Genomic DNA, 15,702 nt, shown 5'->3' on the forward strand with positions numbered 1-15,702 from the left:
ATCCAGACTTGCTGAGAAATTGCACTTGACTCTGAGTGTCAAATCCCACAAATTTATTATGAATTCATGCATCACAAAGCATTCTACTGTGATCAGTAAGATCAGAACTCGCTGAGAGTATCTGAGTACCAGATAAACCACCCATTAGCAGAGGGTCAAAACCGAATACATTGAATGAAATGTTAAAATAAAGTCTCGTTTACCACCATGGCATGGAACAGCATATACCCAGCTCATAGTTATCCCTCAGCCAATGGCAAAAAGAGATCTGGTTACTAAGATGTGGTTATTTGTGGGAGCTTGCTGCACATAAGTTGAGGGACATGTTTCCTACATTACATCTGTGACAAGATTTCAATTAAAAAGTTCTTTGTTGGTTTAAATTGCTTAAATGTCCTGCAGTTATTTTTACTTTAGTGTTTAAGGATCGAAATCACTGTGGTACAAGTGTAATGCTACTTGAAGTAAAGGGAGGGCATGGATTTTGGACCTGGTTTTGTGAACTGGATGGCTAGTGCCCCATTACTTATGCCGAATTGGAAAAAAATCTGATTTAAAATACCATAATCGGCAGCCATACTTTGAATTCTACACAAGACAGAGTACGTAGACCAAGATGGGACCACAAAAGTGCACATAATATCAAACCACAAGAAGAAATTGAAGAATTCATCAATGTAATCTATACCTTGGGACGCGTGTTATTGAAACATCCTCCACTCCACCCCACTGTGATGTATAAAATAAGTTGAGGTCAGCTATCTTTCACTGTTGAAATGGTACTATTTGTTGTTAGCAGTTCAGCTGTCAACTGAAGAGAACCAAAAGATATGAGATGTTCATTGATATGATGCTGGATTTCTTCTTAAGGAGTGACATATTTTCAATTGCAATAACTATCACTGCTCGTGAATGACATATGAAGAGCTATAGATTCTCTGATGAACCGCAAAAGCCAGCAGACACTTGAATTAAAATGCTACTACATCATGGGTTTTGAACTTCACTCCAACACAAGGAAGAACAAATCCATCATCAATTAGTACTTACCCAGGTGGCATATTATGAGAGAGTACCAACTATCACAGAATGTGTTACACAGATTAGAATACTATACAATGCAATATTGCAGAGAGAAATGCAGAAGGCTTTACCAATTACAAATAGAAGCTTCAGTGGTTGATTGATGTCACCAATATGAGTGAGATGCTGGACTTGCCCTCCAGAAACTACCATGCTTCTGAACAAGATGTTCCAGCAGATTTCCTGTAATTCTGTTTACCAGTGGTCGTTTCTCACATGCTCCCTGTGGGTAAAATATATAAACGGGCAAATGAAAGTCACTGCAGTGCCTTCAGACTTGTAAAATCAATTGTAATACAAATGGAAATACAAATCTGTCCTTTCTGCCTAAAGACTGGAATTGCTGAAAATGCTCAGCAGGTCTGGCAGCAACTGTGGCGAAAGAAATAAGTATAGTTTTCATCAGAGTTCCTCCTTTTTAACCAGTGCATGCAAAAGGCCAAATGGCCATAATATACTTTTATATCAATGTGTGGAGTTTGATGGACTTTTATTACTCCCTGATTTCCCAAGCGTTGTTCACCAATCCAGTTACAATGCTCTTCATAAGGACACATTATGTATATCATATAATCAATTGTTCATTGGGCTGTGTCTCTTTGCAGACACACCATTTAATTTCTGTTAATTAAACTCTGGATGAGATCAGAATTCAATTGTTATCTAAGTAATACCTAGCCTTATACTTATAAAATTATTATCAACCAGTTTCTCGATATACCCTCCTGCTTCTTCTTAATTAAAATGTCTCATATAAATGGAGGATTTTTCATGATCCAGAAGACTTAACTTTTCTCTGTACCATTTTCTTCTGAGTCCTGAAATTCGCAGCTTGATACATAAAGTGCAATGCGGACATATAACAGACAGTGAATGCATGATTTTTATTTTGAGATCAACTCCAATAGTGCAATAATAAAAACAGGGAATGCTGGAAAAACTCAGCAGGGCTACTAGCATTTGCGGGGAGAGAAACAAACCTAACATTTCAAGTCTGACATGAATCTTACTGAGAACTGAAGTACATTAGTTGAAGTCCCACTCTGGAAACACTCCAATTGAAGATCCTGTCCTTTGAGGGTGACACCAATATGATAACTGGTGTGCACAGTTTCCTAAGTGTTCACACTGCTTGTCCTCTCACATGGATGTAAAAGTTCCCATGGCATTTTTGAGATCCAGCAGGGAGCTCTCCCCATATCCTGGCTAAAATGTATCACTTGATCAACACCACTGAAATAGAAACAAACACAGAGAATACTGGACAAACTCTGTGGAGAGAGAAACAGAGTTAATGCTTCAAGTCTGATATGAGTCTTCTTCGGAACTGAAGCAAGAGAAGATCTGGTCATTATCATGTTGCAGATAATCTGTCCTTTCAGTGTGTGCGTTGGCTGCTGTGTCACTTACAATACAATAATGATTACACCTCCTACATTCTTCATTGTAAGTAAAGCAATTTGTGTCATTCTGTGCATTATATAAACAGGTCTATCTTCTTTGTTTATACATGGAGAGTTAGTATCAATGTAGTCATCATGTAAAGTGGGAATCAAAAGTAAATCACAAATTAACCATGATATATTTTAGACTTACACAGTATATGTTTTCATTGTAATATATTGCCCTTATAAATGACTGTTCAGATTTATTGGGTGGGGAAAGTATCTAAGTAAATGCGGCACATTGTAATTTTGAAGTCTCAGGTTCTGTTTCATATTTTGTTATGGAAATGAATATAAAACATTGCAATTAATTAAATCAAATGGAAAAAAAAACATAGGATTTTACTTACAACTAACTGTGACAGATTGTGTGAGAGAGAATATGGATGCTAGATTTGTTTTAACTCAATCTAATCCAATTCATTCAAATGCCCTGGGTAGATAGCGGCAGACTGTTGTGATGAAGTGAGGCAATTTGATTTGTGTTATTGTGTTACTGCAGTGTAGGGATTTATTACAGGGCACATTTTGACAGGTAGTTTACTGTGCCCTAGTATCCATTGTTTCTGTGTGACAATCTTGTTCGTAAATGTTAACATGGAACTTTCTCAGACAATCCAATGTGCTTCCCTCCAGCTGATGTCCACAAAGACATGTTTCCAGTGGGCATCATTAGACACCCACCAAGAACTCTGATAAAGTTTCCCTTAACCTAACCTGGGCACTGAGATTGGTTACAGCACCCTTAACATCTTATTGGCTGAAATGTTGAATTCCCTTGACACAGTAGACACTGAGAGATTCTCCCCTGTGGCTGAGGCCTCTAAAACATAAAGGCACAATCATAAAAGTAAAATGGGAATTCTCTATCTCTGAAGGTTTTGGTTCTTCCATCTTGCAGATTTTCAAGGAATCAATAGATTTTGATGCCTTAAGGCATATAGTGCAGATAGAGACCATCCAACCCATTGAGTCTGCACCCCTCTGAAAAGCATCCCATCCACATCCATCTCCCCAGCCCCATGTCTGCATTTTCTATGGCTAATCCACCTAGCCCGCACATCCTTGGACTGTGGGAGGAGACCAGAACAGCCAGAGGAAATCCACATAGACACGGGGAGAACGTGCAAACTCCACGCAGACAGTCACCTAATGATGGCATCAAACCTAGGTCTCTACTGCTGTGAGGCAGCAGTGCTAACCATTGAGTCACCATACGATCACAGGAAAATGTGGCTGAGAAGAAGACAAGCCATAATCAGATTGAATGGTGGAGTAAGCATGTTATATCCTTGCCAGTTATCATCACTATCTGGAGATTCGATGTGAGGTATTTCTTGACCTCACATCTAATAAGTCAATCTCTAAGAATTGTTTCTGATAACTGAAAACGGGGCACAGGAGTTTTCAACAGATCTCTGGACCAACAGAAGTTTTGCTGAACAATAGCACCCCCTTGTGCCTATTCCTCTAACTACAACAAGTACCATATTCTCCCAATTTGATTGGTCACTTAACAGATGTACAAACCTTCAGTCTCCTCCAATAACAAGTACTTCCTGTTGAAGGGTTAATTACTTTCTTTTAGGTCACGACATTTGTAAACAAAACTTGATGTTACCTGAAGCTGATATGATAACACGAAATGGTTGCAACACAGGAAGACATGTGACCCATCATACGTGTGCTGCCAGCAATGGCAAATCAGCTTGTTCCACTTTCCTGTCCTTCCCTTGTGGCCCTGATTTTATTTTCTCTTCAAGTTGATCCAGTTGACCGTTTGAAAGAATTTGTGACTGAATCTACTTTCATCATCCTCTCAAATAGTGCAATCTACTCACTGCCTAACAAAATATTTTCCTCATAGTGTTATTGATTCTTTTTAATCAATCACTTGAAATAGTACAAAAGCAGAGGACATCTGATTGGAACAGACTTCCCTCATCTACTTTGTCTAGACTCCTCATGACTTTGCAAAACTCTACTAAATTTCCTCTCAACTTCTATTCTATCAAGAGAACGCGATTTCCTTGCAGCATTTACTGCTTTAAATCTTTAGCATTAGTTGGTAGCCTATAAAATACACCCAGTATTATAATGATATCTCTATTAAGACTGATCTTTGCAATACCAGAAATTTTTCTAATAAATTCAAAATACTGCATTAAATTGCTTAACAGAATTTCTGATAGTTTGTATTGCTATTGAAGGCTTTATCAGCACTTTACAGACTAAACACTGGAGGATTGGTATCCACGCAGAAAATTGGAGTCTGATTGAGACTAAATGCCTGTTGAAAGTGTGTTCCTGCTGGTCTGGATGCCCAGGTTTTATCAAAACTCTCTGTACCACATTGAGAATGATGTTGACAGTAATACAATATTGTTTAATGACCTCCATCTTTTGGCTCTGATGTTTCTTTGTGCATTGTATTTTGTGCCAGTATGGTTGCAGGAAAATCCAGGGCCTTAAATGCTAAATGTGCAGATTGTCTCAGCATGTGCCCTGGTATCCAATCACCCTTGAAACCAGTCTTAAATGTATTAACGCGATCCCGAGTTTATACAACAAGGATTGCAATTTAAAGGTTGGTCTTTTGAGTCAGATAAACTGATTGGCCTGTTGAAACACCACATTACAACATGCAGCTCATGACACCAAGACATTTGCCAAAACCACAAAGCACAAATCTTTTAGTTATAGAGTCGTAGAGGTTCCCTTTGGCCCAAATTGCCCATGCCGTGCAGTCTTCACAATCTAAACTTGTCCCTTTTGCCTGCATTTGGTCCATATCCCTCCACACCTAACCCATCCATGTACCTGTCTAAAGTCTTTTTAAATGACAAAATCTTTCGAAGTCAATTTGCAGGTTTTTTAAATCTAGGATAGATCAACAATTATTCACAAATAAAAATAACAATCATGTTTCATATGCCATCACCTGCCTGGAATTAAACAAAATTATTCCAATTCTTCCTCCAGATGATTTTGAGCATCAGTTGCCTCTTTTAATTACTTTCTGAAGCCTTCTGCTTTTGGTTAAAGTAAATGCAATGTACATTTGTCTTCTAATAACAGAACAAAGAATAAAATATTTCCTTAGCAATCATCTTAGAGGTATCGACAAGGAAATATTTGAAAAATATTGGATTTATTTTGCTATATTTCCAAATGTGAATTGTTGTGAAATGATTTGTCAAAACAAATCCTTCATGCCAATACATGCTTACAATGTTTTTTCAACTGTTGGGTGTTTGATTTACAATAGGTGTATTTTCAGAATAGTTCTGAAGTTAATGATGAAGAAAGAAAAAGTGGTTATTTAAGTAGCAGTATACATTACCTCAGGATGTCCCAGAGTGTTTTATCACTAAGTGTTGCTTCTGAATTATGAACCCTGTAGTAATGCAGGAAACACAACAGACAGTTTGCACATTTTGAAGTCATAAATAGCGATGATATAATGATCAGATAATGCATCAGTAATGACTACACAAACACAAACAATAGAATAGGCAATACAACCTGTTTTGCCATTCAATATAAATCTTAGATGATCATTGACTTCACCTTTTCTCTTCTGCCCGTACTCCTTGTTTCCTAAGAGACCTGTAAGACTCAATCTTACAGATATTCAACAATGGAGCACCCACAAACACTGGGGTTGGGAATTCCAAAGCTGCACAGTGCTTTGAGTAAGAAACATTTACTCAATTCAGTGATAGCTAGACAATATGTTGAAGGTGTTAGCCCTCTGTGTTCTCTGTCTATGCCATGACATTTAGATTGATTCTAATCTAAAAAAAGTGAGATAACAGAGGTTTACATGAATTCATGCAGTTTTTGAGCAAAGTACAATGTAACTCTGCAAGTACAAATTCACCCCACAAAATATGTGTTTGCATGTGGGTCTTTGACTGTCTGTCTGGGTTGGGGGTTGTGAGTGTGAGAGAGAGAGAGAGAGAGTGTGTGTGTGTGTGTGTGTGTGTGTGTGTGTGTGTGTGTGTGTGTGTGTGTGTGTGTGTGTGTGTGTAGTGAGTGTAGAGTGTCTTAAGTCTTTGAGGGGGGTCACCTGGAAGTACTCAGGGATGCCCTCACAAGAATGGGGTATGATGCCCAACTCATCAACCGCCAGTTCTGAAGTGCCACAGCAATGAACTGTAATGACCTCCTCAGGAGCCAGACACGTGCTGCAACCGACAGGGTACCCTTCATTGTTCAGTATTTCCCAGGAGCTGAAAAACTACACCATGCTCTTCGTGACCTGCAACACATTATCAATGAGGATGAGCACCTTGCCAAGACCTTCCCCACACCTCCACTACTTGCCTTTAAACAACTGACAAACCTCAAACAGATCATTGTTCGTAGCAAGCTGTCCAGCTCTCAGGACAGCTCCATACAACCCTGTCACGGTAGGCGCTGTCAGATTGTGGACATAGATACTACCATTACATGTGGGGACACCTCCCACCTTGTACATGGCAGGTACTCATGTGACTCAGCCAACGTTGTCTATCTTATACGTTGCAGGCAAGGATGCCCGGAGGCTTGGTACATTGGGGAAACCGAGCAAAGGCTACGACAACGGATGAACGGGCAACGCACAACAATCAACAGACAGGAGGGTTCCCTCCCAGTTGGGGAACACTTCACTGGTCCAGGTCATTCGACCTCGGACCTTCGGGTGACCATACTCCAAGGCGGACTTCGGGACAGGCAGCAGCGAAAAGTGGTCGAGCAGAGGCTGATAGCTAAGTTCAGTACCCATAGGGAGGGTCTCAACTGGGACCTTGGGTTCATGTCACATTACAGGTGACCACCATTGCACAATACACACACACACAGGCATTCCTATACACACATACACACGGACACACATGTAATTCTGCAAGTACAAATTCACCCCACGAAATATATGTGTGCATGTGTCTGTGTGTGTGTGTGTGTGTGTGTGTGTGTGTCTGTCTGTCTGTCTGGGTTGGGGGTTGTGAGTGTGAGAGAGAGTGTAAGTGTGTGTGTGTGTAGTGGTATTCAAACAGATGAAAGACTCAACAGACAATCAAGGTAATTTTCAATGTATAATTTCAGTTACATCACACTCTAAATTTTTGCTATAAATTCTGTGTCTTAGGATTGAGCCCTCCACTATCACCTGATGAAAGAGCAATACTCCAAAAGCTAGTGTGCTTCCAATTAAACCTGATGGACTATAACTTGGTGTTGTGTGATTTTTAACTTTGTATACCCCAGTCCAACACCGGCATCTCCAAATCAGTCCTAAATGATTGGCCCCAGTCCTGAAACTATGCCCCACCATCGTGTTTTAGATTTTCCAGCCTGTAGGAGCAAATTCTTAGATCCTGGACTTTCACCAAAGTTGGGTAGTGGGACTTGGAAAATCTCTGAGCTCACAACCTCTTGAAGAAACATGACTCAACCTTCTCTTTGGATTTCAAAATCTACCTTAACCTGAACTGCTGTTTAAGGCCTATCTACAACCCTCATTTGCCAAGTTGCTAATCCCAACCCAGTTAAAGTGAAACCCATTCCAACAGAGCAGCACTCTCTTTCCTGAGTACTAGGATAAGTGCTCCATTAATTAAAGTCTCCTTGTTTCCAGGCCACTCTTTGAACCAGGCATTTATTGTTAGATTAGATTAGATTAGATTAGATTAGATTAGATTAGATTACTTACAGTGTGGAAACAGGCCCTTCGGCCCAACAAGTCCACACCGCCCCGCCGAAGCGCAACCCACCCATACCCCTACATCTACCCCTTACCTAACACTACAGGCAATTTAGCCTGGCCAATTCACCTGACCTGCACATCTTTGGACTGTGGGAGGAAACCGGAGCACCCGGAGGAAACCCACGCAGACACGGGGAGAACGTGCAAACTCCACACAGAGAGTCGCCTGAGTTGTATAATCTGTTTGAGCCTATGCTAGTTGACACATAGAACAAAGAACAGTACAGTGCAAGAACAGGCCCTTCGGCCCTCCATGCCTGCGCCAATCCATTTCCTCTATCTAAATCTACCGTCTATTTTCTAAGGATCTGTACCCCTTTGCTCCCTGCCCATTCATGTATCTGTCCAGCCACATCTTAAATGATGCGATCGTTCCCGCCCCTACCACCTCCGCTGGCAACGTATTCCAGGCATTCATCACCCTCTGCGTGAAGAACTTTCCACGTATATCTCCCCTAAACTTTTCCCCTCTCACTTTGAACTCATGACCCCTAGTAATAGGTCAGGTGATTACTTCGAGGTTTTGTATGTTAGTTTGGAGCCTAATCTCAAACTAAATCATCAGAACATCATCCCTAGATCTATCAATGTCATTGATTCCCTTGCTGATCATGACAAGTGGATCCTCTCCAGCTTATCTCCAGCCTTAAAGACTTATCCTTAACTACTGTGCAGGCAATACAACCATCAGATTTGCCAATTGTGGATTCAGGGAGGAGCACCTATTCCCTTGACTACACTGTTACCATCACAAGCACATTCTTTTTCATTCCACCTGTTTCCATGGCACCCTGCATCATGGTGTGCTCGTTAGCTTTCTGACCAACATTGCAGTCCTTATTCTTAACTACATAGGTAGCAAGCATCTTGTGCCTTTCAGTGAAAATCAAACGCTAATGCTCCTCCATCTCTACCTGCTGGGTCCCCTGGTTTGCAGTCACACTCTCCTGTTCCTAACCATTAACCATTTCTCAAGTATTATCTAGCCTCAAGGATGTGACTCCCCCAAACTAAGTGTACAGCTAACCATATCACCATAAGGAACAGATACAGGTAGGCATTACAACCCTCCGAGCCTGTTCTGCTATTCAATAGCATCATAGTTGATCTGACATTCCTCATGTCAACTTTCCTGTCCTTCCCCTGTAACTTTTGATTCCCCTACTGACCAAGAATCTATCTATTTCAGTCTTGACTATACACAAAGACTCTGCCCCAAAAGCTCTCTATGGCACAGACTTCCAAAGACTCACAACCCTCTGAAAGAAGACATTCCTCTTCATCTCAGTTTTAAGTTGGTGCCTCTTTATTCTGAGACTATGTCCTCTGGTTTAAATTCTCCCAGCTGAAGTTGCTTAGACTGTCAACACATACCACTGAAATGTTTGTGCCTGATTACAATGCATTTCACGACTTCAAGTTGCCGCTGTCAAGATAAACTGTACAATGGTTATCCAGATTTATTTATGTAATTAGTCTATTAATTAGTTATTCAATTACACAGCTGAAGTAAAAGCAAGTTTCCTAGCTTGGAGACAAAAGAATAATATTCACCTGCTCCTGGCAGCTAAGAAAAGGTCAGAAAAAGTTCAGCACCATTTTCCCCCTCTGCACTAAATTCCAACCTATACCAAAGTCTTGATCTTAGCACTCATTCCTCATTACAATTTGGTTGCTTTTCAGAATGAAATAAATATTTATAATGGAAAATACAAAGTAATTACATAAAGTCACAAGCACAATGAAGATTGTTCGTGTAAAACTTCTGACACCTTTCAAAGATTTTACGAAATAACTCAAATATCTCATTTAAGATGAGTCATGAGTCATAGGAAGATGGTGGAATTGTATGATGAATCCAATTCCTTCTAATGTATATGCTGAATCGCATTCCTATTTTCTTTACTCGCCTTTGTTTACTGCCTCCCACACTCATCAAAAATGAGAGTCAACCAAGTGTGGTTTGAAAGAAATATTGATTCATGATGAAAGTGCTTTCATCATCAGGTTGGCAATTATCAAGGGAACAAATGCTTGAAAGCAAACTAAGAAGCATAGATATTAAACAAATCTGCTTTGTAATTTTCTTCGTGCTTGTCTGCATACTTTGGGCTACAGAACACACGCATCAATGGCACACAACAATTAGGATAGAATTCCCTGTAATGTGCTACACTTTTGCTACACTACTCAACAATAGCACACAGTCATATTGAGACTGGTCACTTTGAGATTCCAGGGACAGGGTCTGACTCAAGTGGTCAATCCATCAACAGTTCTCCTGGCTCATCTTCTGGAGCAGGTGACCAATCTGCTCTAACCTCAGCTGCTGCACCCAGTTGTTTATGAGGTCTTTTCCATAAAACCATTTTCATGCTATAGCAGTGTCCTATATGGCAATACCTGATTTTGGCCAATTTAATTTTTTTCAATTATATCACTTTGTGTTTGAAGCGATTGTCAGATGTATTCAGACCCCTTCTGAATAAAAACAGGCAGCTGCAACATGGACTGTAGCGGTTCAAGAAAGTAGCTCACTACCACCTTCTAAAGGGCAACTAAAGATGGATAATAAATGTTGGGCAGATAGTGATGCCTACATCCTATGGGTGGATTAAAAAAACTGTCCGGGGTGTTATCTCCAACTCCCTTATCTCCTTATCTGCTAGAGTGAGGAAGGTATATTTATGGACATAAGAACAATGCACCTACAGTACTCTCACATTACTAGCACAGTTTTAAAAATTACTTTGCAGACTTAAGGCAAAAAAAACTATAGCTTGACCAATATCTTCCCATCCTGCCTTGATTCACATGCCCCTGATGCAATTCTTTGGTCAGGGTACCAATTTTTTCTTTGATACCCATTCTACCACCTTCAGACAAAATCAGCACACAGGACTTGTCCACAAGCAGTTTACATTCATCCATAGGAAAGAAAAGCATGATGATGGAATTCAAAGTGATTAATCCATTAAAAGATTAAATGTTGCAATAGCTTACAGAGATTTTGAGTGCGTGTTACTGTGTGTGAATTGACTGACAGAAAGAAAATATTACAAATTAATTCAATTGTCCAATTAAAATCTCTCAAGTTGACTTGAGGCTGGTTTCTTGTAGCAGGCAGCACAAGAGCTAAGTGAACAATATTTAATTGATTTACATCTTTCCCTCTTCATGAAAGAGCTTCTGTTTATATATTGGCCTTGCTTAGTCAGAAAGATTAGATATGTAAGTATGAGGGCACATATGTGAGCGTCTGACTGAGCATTATGTGGAGTCAGCAAGTTTGTGTAGAAATTGGGAAAGGTTTTGACTGACATTGACTAGTGAACAAAGATTGGAAATTCATGGTGACACAAACGTTTAGAAAAGTCAGCTACAGCAATGCATTTGAAATGTTAACTTTGCTTTCTCTGCACGGATGCTGCCAGACCTGCTGAGTTTCTCCAGCCATTTCTGTTCTTGAATCAGAGGGAGATACTGGTCACAGAAAAGAGAAAGCAAAAGGGGAGGTTGGAGAAGGATTGCAAACACTGCCAATGGTCAGCTGGAGATATTGATGGTAGAAGTGAGCAGCGGGAAGGACAACTTTTAGATTAGATTAGATTAGATTAGACTGGATTCCCCATAGTGTGGAAACGTGCCCTTAGGCCCAACAAATCCACACCGACGCTCCGAAGAGTAACCCACCCAGACCCATTTCCCTCTGACTAATGCACCTCACACTATGGGCAATTTATTTAGAATGGCCAATTCATGTGACTTGCACATAAGTGGGAAGTACAGTTCTGCAGCAAAGCAGAAAACCTTAGTATTGGATTGTAGTATAGCCTCCTCCAATCTGCACCAATCCACACTTTGCCAGAAGAAATTATTACACTGCCAAGGCAGACTTTGAGTTCTACTGTCACTCAGAAATACCTGAACAATACTGTTGTGTACTGTAGTTGACACAGTGACAGTCATTGTCACTTTGTGCACTTGCAGGTTGACCATCACTTATACACTATATTCTTTGCCTTGATAGCTAATCCACTACCACCCATGTTCAGCTTACATCCACAAGACATATGTCCATAGGACATAGAAGCAGAATTAAGCTTTTCGGTGCAACAAGTCTGCTCCACCATTCCATCACTATGTGTCTCAACTCCATTCTCTCGCCTTCTCGTTATCTTTGATCCCTTTATCAATCAAGAACCTATCTATCTCTGTCTTGTGATTTGGAGATGCCGGTGTTGGACTGGGGTGTACAAAGTTAAAAATCACACAACACCAGGTTACAGTTCTACAGGTTTTATTGGAAGCACTAGCTTTCGAAGTGCTGCTGCTTCATCAGGTGATTGATGAACCGCCCGATGAAGGAGCAGTGGTCCAAAAGCTAGTGCTTCCAATAAAACCTGTTGAACTATAACCTGGTGTTGTGTTATTTTTATCTCTGACTTAAGTACACTTAGTTACTAGGTCTACACAGCTTTCTGTGGTGGAGTTCCATAAATTCACCACCCTCTGGCTGAAGAAGTTCCTCCTCATCTCATTTCTAAATGGTGGTCCCTTCATTCTGAGGCTATACCCTTGGATCCTAGATTCTCCAATTAGTGGAAACATTTTCTCCACAACCACTCTATCCAGGCCTCTCAGAATTCTGTAAGTTTCAATGAGACGTTCCTCAACCCTTCTAAACCCCATCGGGTCAGACCCAGAGTTCCCAACCACGCCTCAAATAACAAGCCCTTCATCCTCAGGATCAATTTGTAAACCCTCTCTGGACCCCCTACAAGGCCAGTACATACATGCTTCTTTAGGTACCGGGCCCAAAACTGAAGTGAACATTTCCCTCAGTTGACATTCAAAATTCAATGTTTAATAGATTTTACCTCTCTATGTAGCTGATGGTACAGTTGTTTCACATAGTTCTTCTTTATGAGAGTCATATCTCTACATTAAATTGAGGGCAACCAAAAACTAACAAACAAAATTCACTTTTTGTCATTCGTGGTTTACGTCTCTTAAATTAATAAGACATAGCTGGTTGGTTTAAGCAAAGTAGACACTTTAAAATGACAGTCCAGATTGAATACAATTGAACATTACAGATTATCGATGCACATGATCAAAGGAAAGCAAAGCAATAATTTCTGAAGAAGGGTCACTGGACTTGAAACTCATTAACACTATTCTCTTAATGGACCCTGGCAGGCCTGCTGAGTTTCTCTAACAATTTATGTTTTTCTTTGTTTCTGATCCCCAGCAAACTGCCGTTCTTCATTTTAATTTACAAATCATTAATTACTTTGAAAATATTGTATTTTATACATACATATGTATTGTACCCGTGGAGAAGTGCTGTAGGATAAATAGCGGAGGTCGAGGCATGAGTTAAGGCTGACATGATACCCACAGTCTCACACCAAACTTCTTTTTGAAATCATTGAGTGACTCGGAAAGTAAAGGGCTTTTGCAGTGAAATAGTTGCCGGGTGAGTAAGGGCTGTAATATTCCAACAGGAGGCCCACAACTTTCCAGCAAAAGGGAAGAAGGGCGCATGCATCACTCCCGCACCCTCTCGGCGTTGGAAGGCCGCGCGCAACTTTCCCTGTGCTTGGAACGCGCCTGTCAATCAATCATCTCCCAGGGGCCGGAGCTGTCAATCAAATAACTCCCAGGGGCCGGAGCTGACAATCATAATCCCAGCTCCCGGCTGCTGGTCAGAAGGCGCGAATTTAAAAGAACAGCCACATTTCCTGCCGGAAAACCCCGCAGGATTTGCTTGTGACGAACGGCCTGGGGTTGTAAGTGTTGTTAACTGTTTGATTTTGCTTTCGGTAAATGTTGTCTTTTGTCGACTTGGCTTATGCATCGATAACTTCGGTCACGCCGGACCAGCAAGGATTTTGTGTGGGTCCTGGAACATGCTGCATTGGGCGGAGTTGCTAGCAGCCAGGAAGTTCTTTGTGCTGCTCCGGCTACAGAGTCATTTCGTTTTAAGAGCAATCTCATTTTCCAATTCAGGCTCATTTTTCAGATTTGCCTTTTCAAAACCTACTGTATAACTGGAAACATAACTACAAAGTGATAAAAACCATAAAGCAGCCAGTCAGGTCCCATCAGGGAGAGAGAAAAAGAGTTAATCTTTCAGGTTAATGACCACAAAATTTAACCATACACATTCTGTTATCAGATTTCCAACTCCTGGTGCAATTTTCCATGGAAGCAACTTAGAGTTGGGGTGGATCAGAATTTCTGGAAAAAAAGAACGTTTGAATATTCAGGAATCTAGATTTTCCAGTTGGTGATTAATCAAGACAACTCATCACTGACATTGCATGAAGAAGAAAGCTGCTCACAACATCTAGTGACCTTGGGGCTGTGAAGTTTGCCCTTTCCAAAGATCAGTTTGAATCCACACACCCAACAACAGGGATGACATCAAGCAAGGTAAGCAACTAATCACATTGAACAGTTCTCACAGGCAACAATACAGGAAGTAAACTGTACTAAAAATACTTCATTTTTTCAAAGTTATGGTTTCTTATAGTATATAATAAATGTCTGAAACATACACATTAGAGTAAGGTAGAAAATGAAGGATCATACATTGTAAAAAATGTCATTTTAAAAAGTGTTCCTTTTCATAATTTTACAAATACAAAATTAATTTTTCAGGGACAGCGAAGCCTTTCATTCATATCTATGAATTGAGTATGCTATTAAAAGCATAGTTACAACTCACTGAATACTTTGCAACTATTTCAAGGACTTTTACAGTAAGACTAAAGTGTAAAAGGGCAAGTTCTCATCAAGTCATTATTTATACTTGATTTGAGCCTGTGAAGTGTTCAACAGTGGAGAAGTGTAAAAACAGTGACAGCAAGTTATGGATTTCTCTGTTTAGCTGTGCATTTGCAGACTCCAGAGCTTGCTGCCAGTTTCGGACGAGTAATGACGGTCGTCACGGACAATTTCACTGTTGCATATAACACAGAATCATGGCCTTTATTGATTTTAAAATGTTCCTACTGTTGAAAAGTTAAATAAAGAATTTGAATTGCGCGCACGTCCCACCTTCTGAAATCTGCCAAATAGCTGGGATAGAAACTCTGGGGAAAATCCTCAGTGAAGTGGTAAAAAGAATTCAGATGCCAGATGGGTCTTGGATTGAAGCGTGCAGATGTGAAACAAATGTCATCATTTGTTCATAAATTCTGCATGATACAGGGAAAGAATATTGGGAGGTCATCAGATACAACTAGTTCCTTGAAAGTGGAGTCTCTGGTAGATAGGATTGTGAAGAAGGCGTTTGGTATACTTTCCTGTATTGGTCAGTGCACTGAGTGTAGGAGTTAGGAGCTCATGTTGCAGCTGTACAGGACATTGATCAGGCCAATTTTGGAATACTGCACCCAACTCCAAAATTGC

At 40.3% G+C, this 15,702-nt stretch overlaps 1 protein-coding gene and 1 long non-coding RNA gene across 4 annotated transcripts in view; one reads left to right on the plus strand and one right to left on the minus strand.

The window, feature by feature from the left end:
• LOC140479782 (uncharacterized) lies at positions 1-14,384 on the minus strand. The gene is made up of 3 exons (XR_011961120.1): positions 13,604-14,384; positions 5,872-5,925; positions 1-1,306 (listed from the first exon to the last, which is right to left on the minus strand). It is a non-coding gene; the product is annotated as an uncharacterized lncRNA (long non-coding RNA).
• LOC140479781 (eIF-2-alpha kinase GCN2-like) overlaps positions 13,794-15,702 on the plus strand; it is an 84,329-nt gene continuing 82,420 nt past the window's right edge. For 2 of the 3 annotated variants that reach the window (XM_072573937.1, XM_072573938.1), the window contains exons 1-2: positions 13,795-14,075; positions 14,465-14,721. In XM_072573937.1, the coding sequence (XP_072430038.1) occupies positions 14,707-14,721 (15 nt within the window). In that variant the 5' untranslated portion in view covers positions 13,795-14,075; positions 14,465-14,706. Of the gene's footprint in view, positions 14,076-14,464; positions 14,722-15,702 lie in introns of all 3 variants that reach the window. The other variant, XM_072573936.1, reaches the window with a different exon arrangement.

This window comes from Chiloscyllium punctatum, chromosome 7, assembly GCF_047496795.1.
Source record: "Chiloscyllium punctatum isolate Juve2018m chromosome 7, sChiPun1.3, whole genome shotgun sequence".
NCBI classification, from domain to species: domain Eukaryota; kingdom Metazoa; phylum Chordata; class Chondrichthyes; order Orectolobiformes; family Hemiscylliidae; genus Chiloscyllium; species Chiloscyllium punctatum.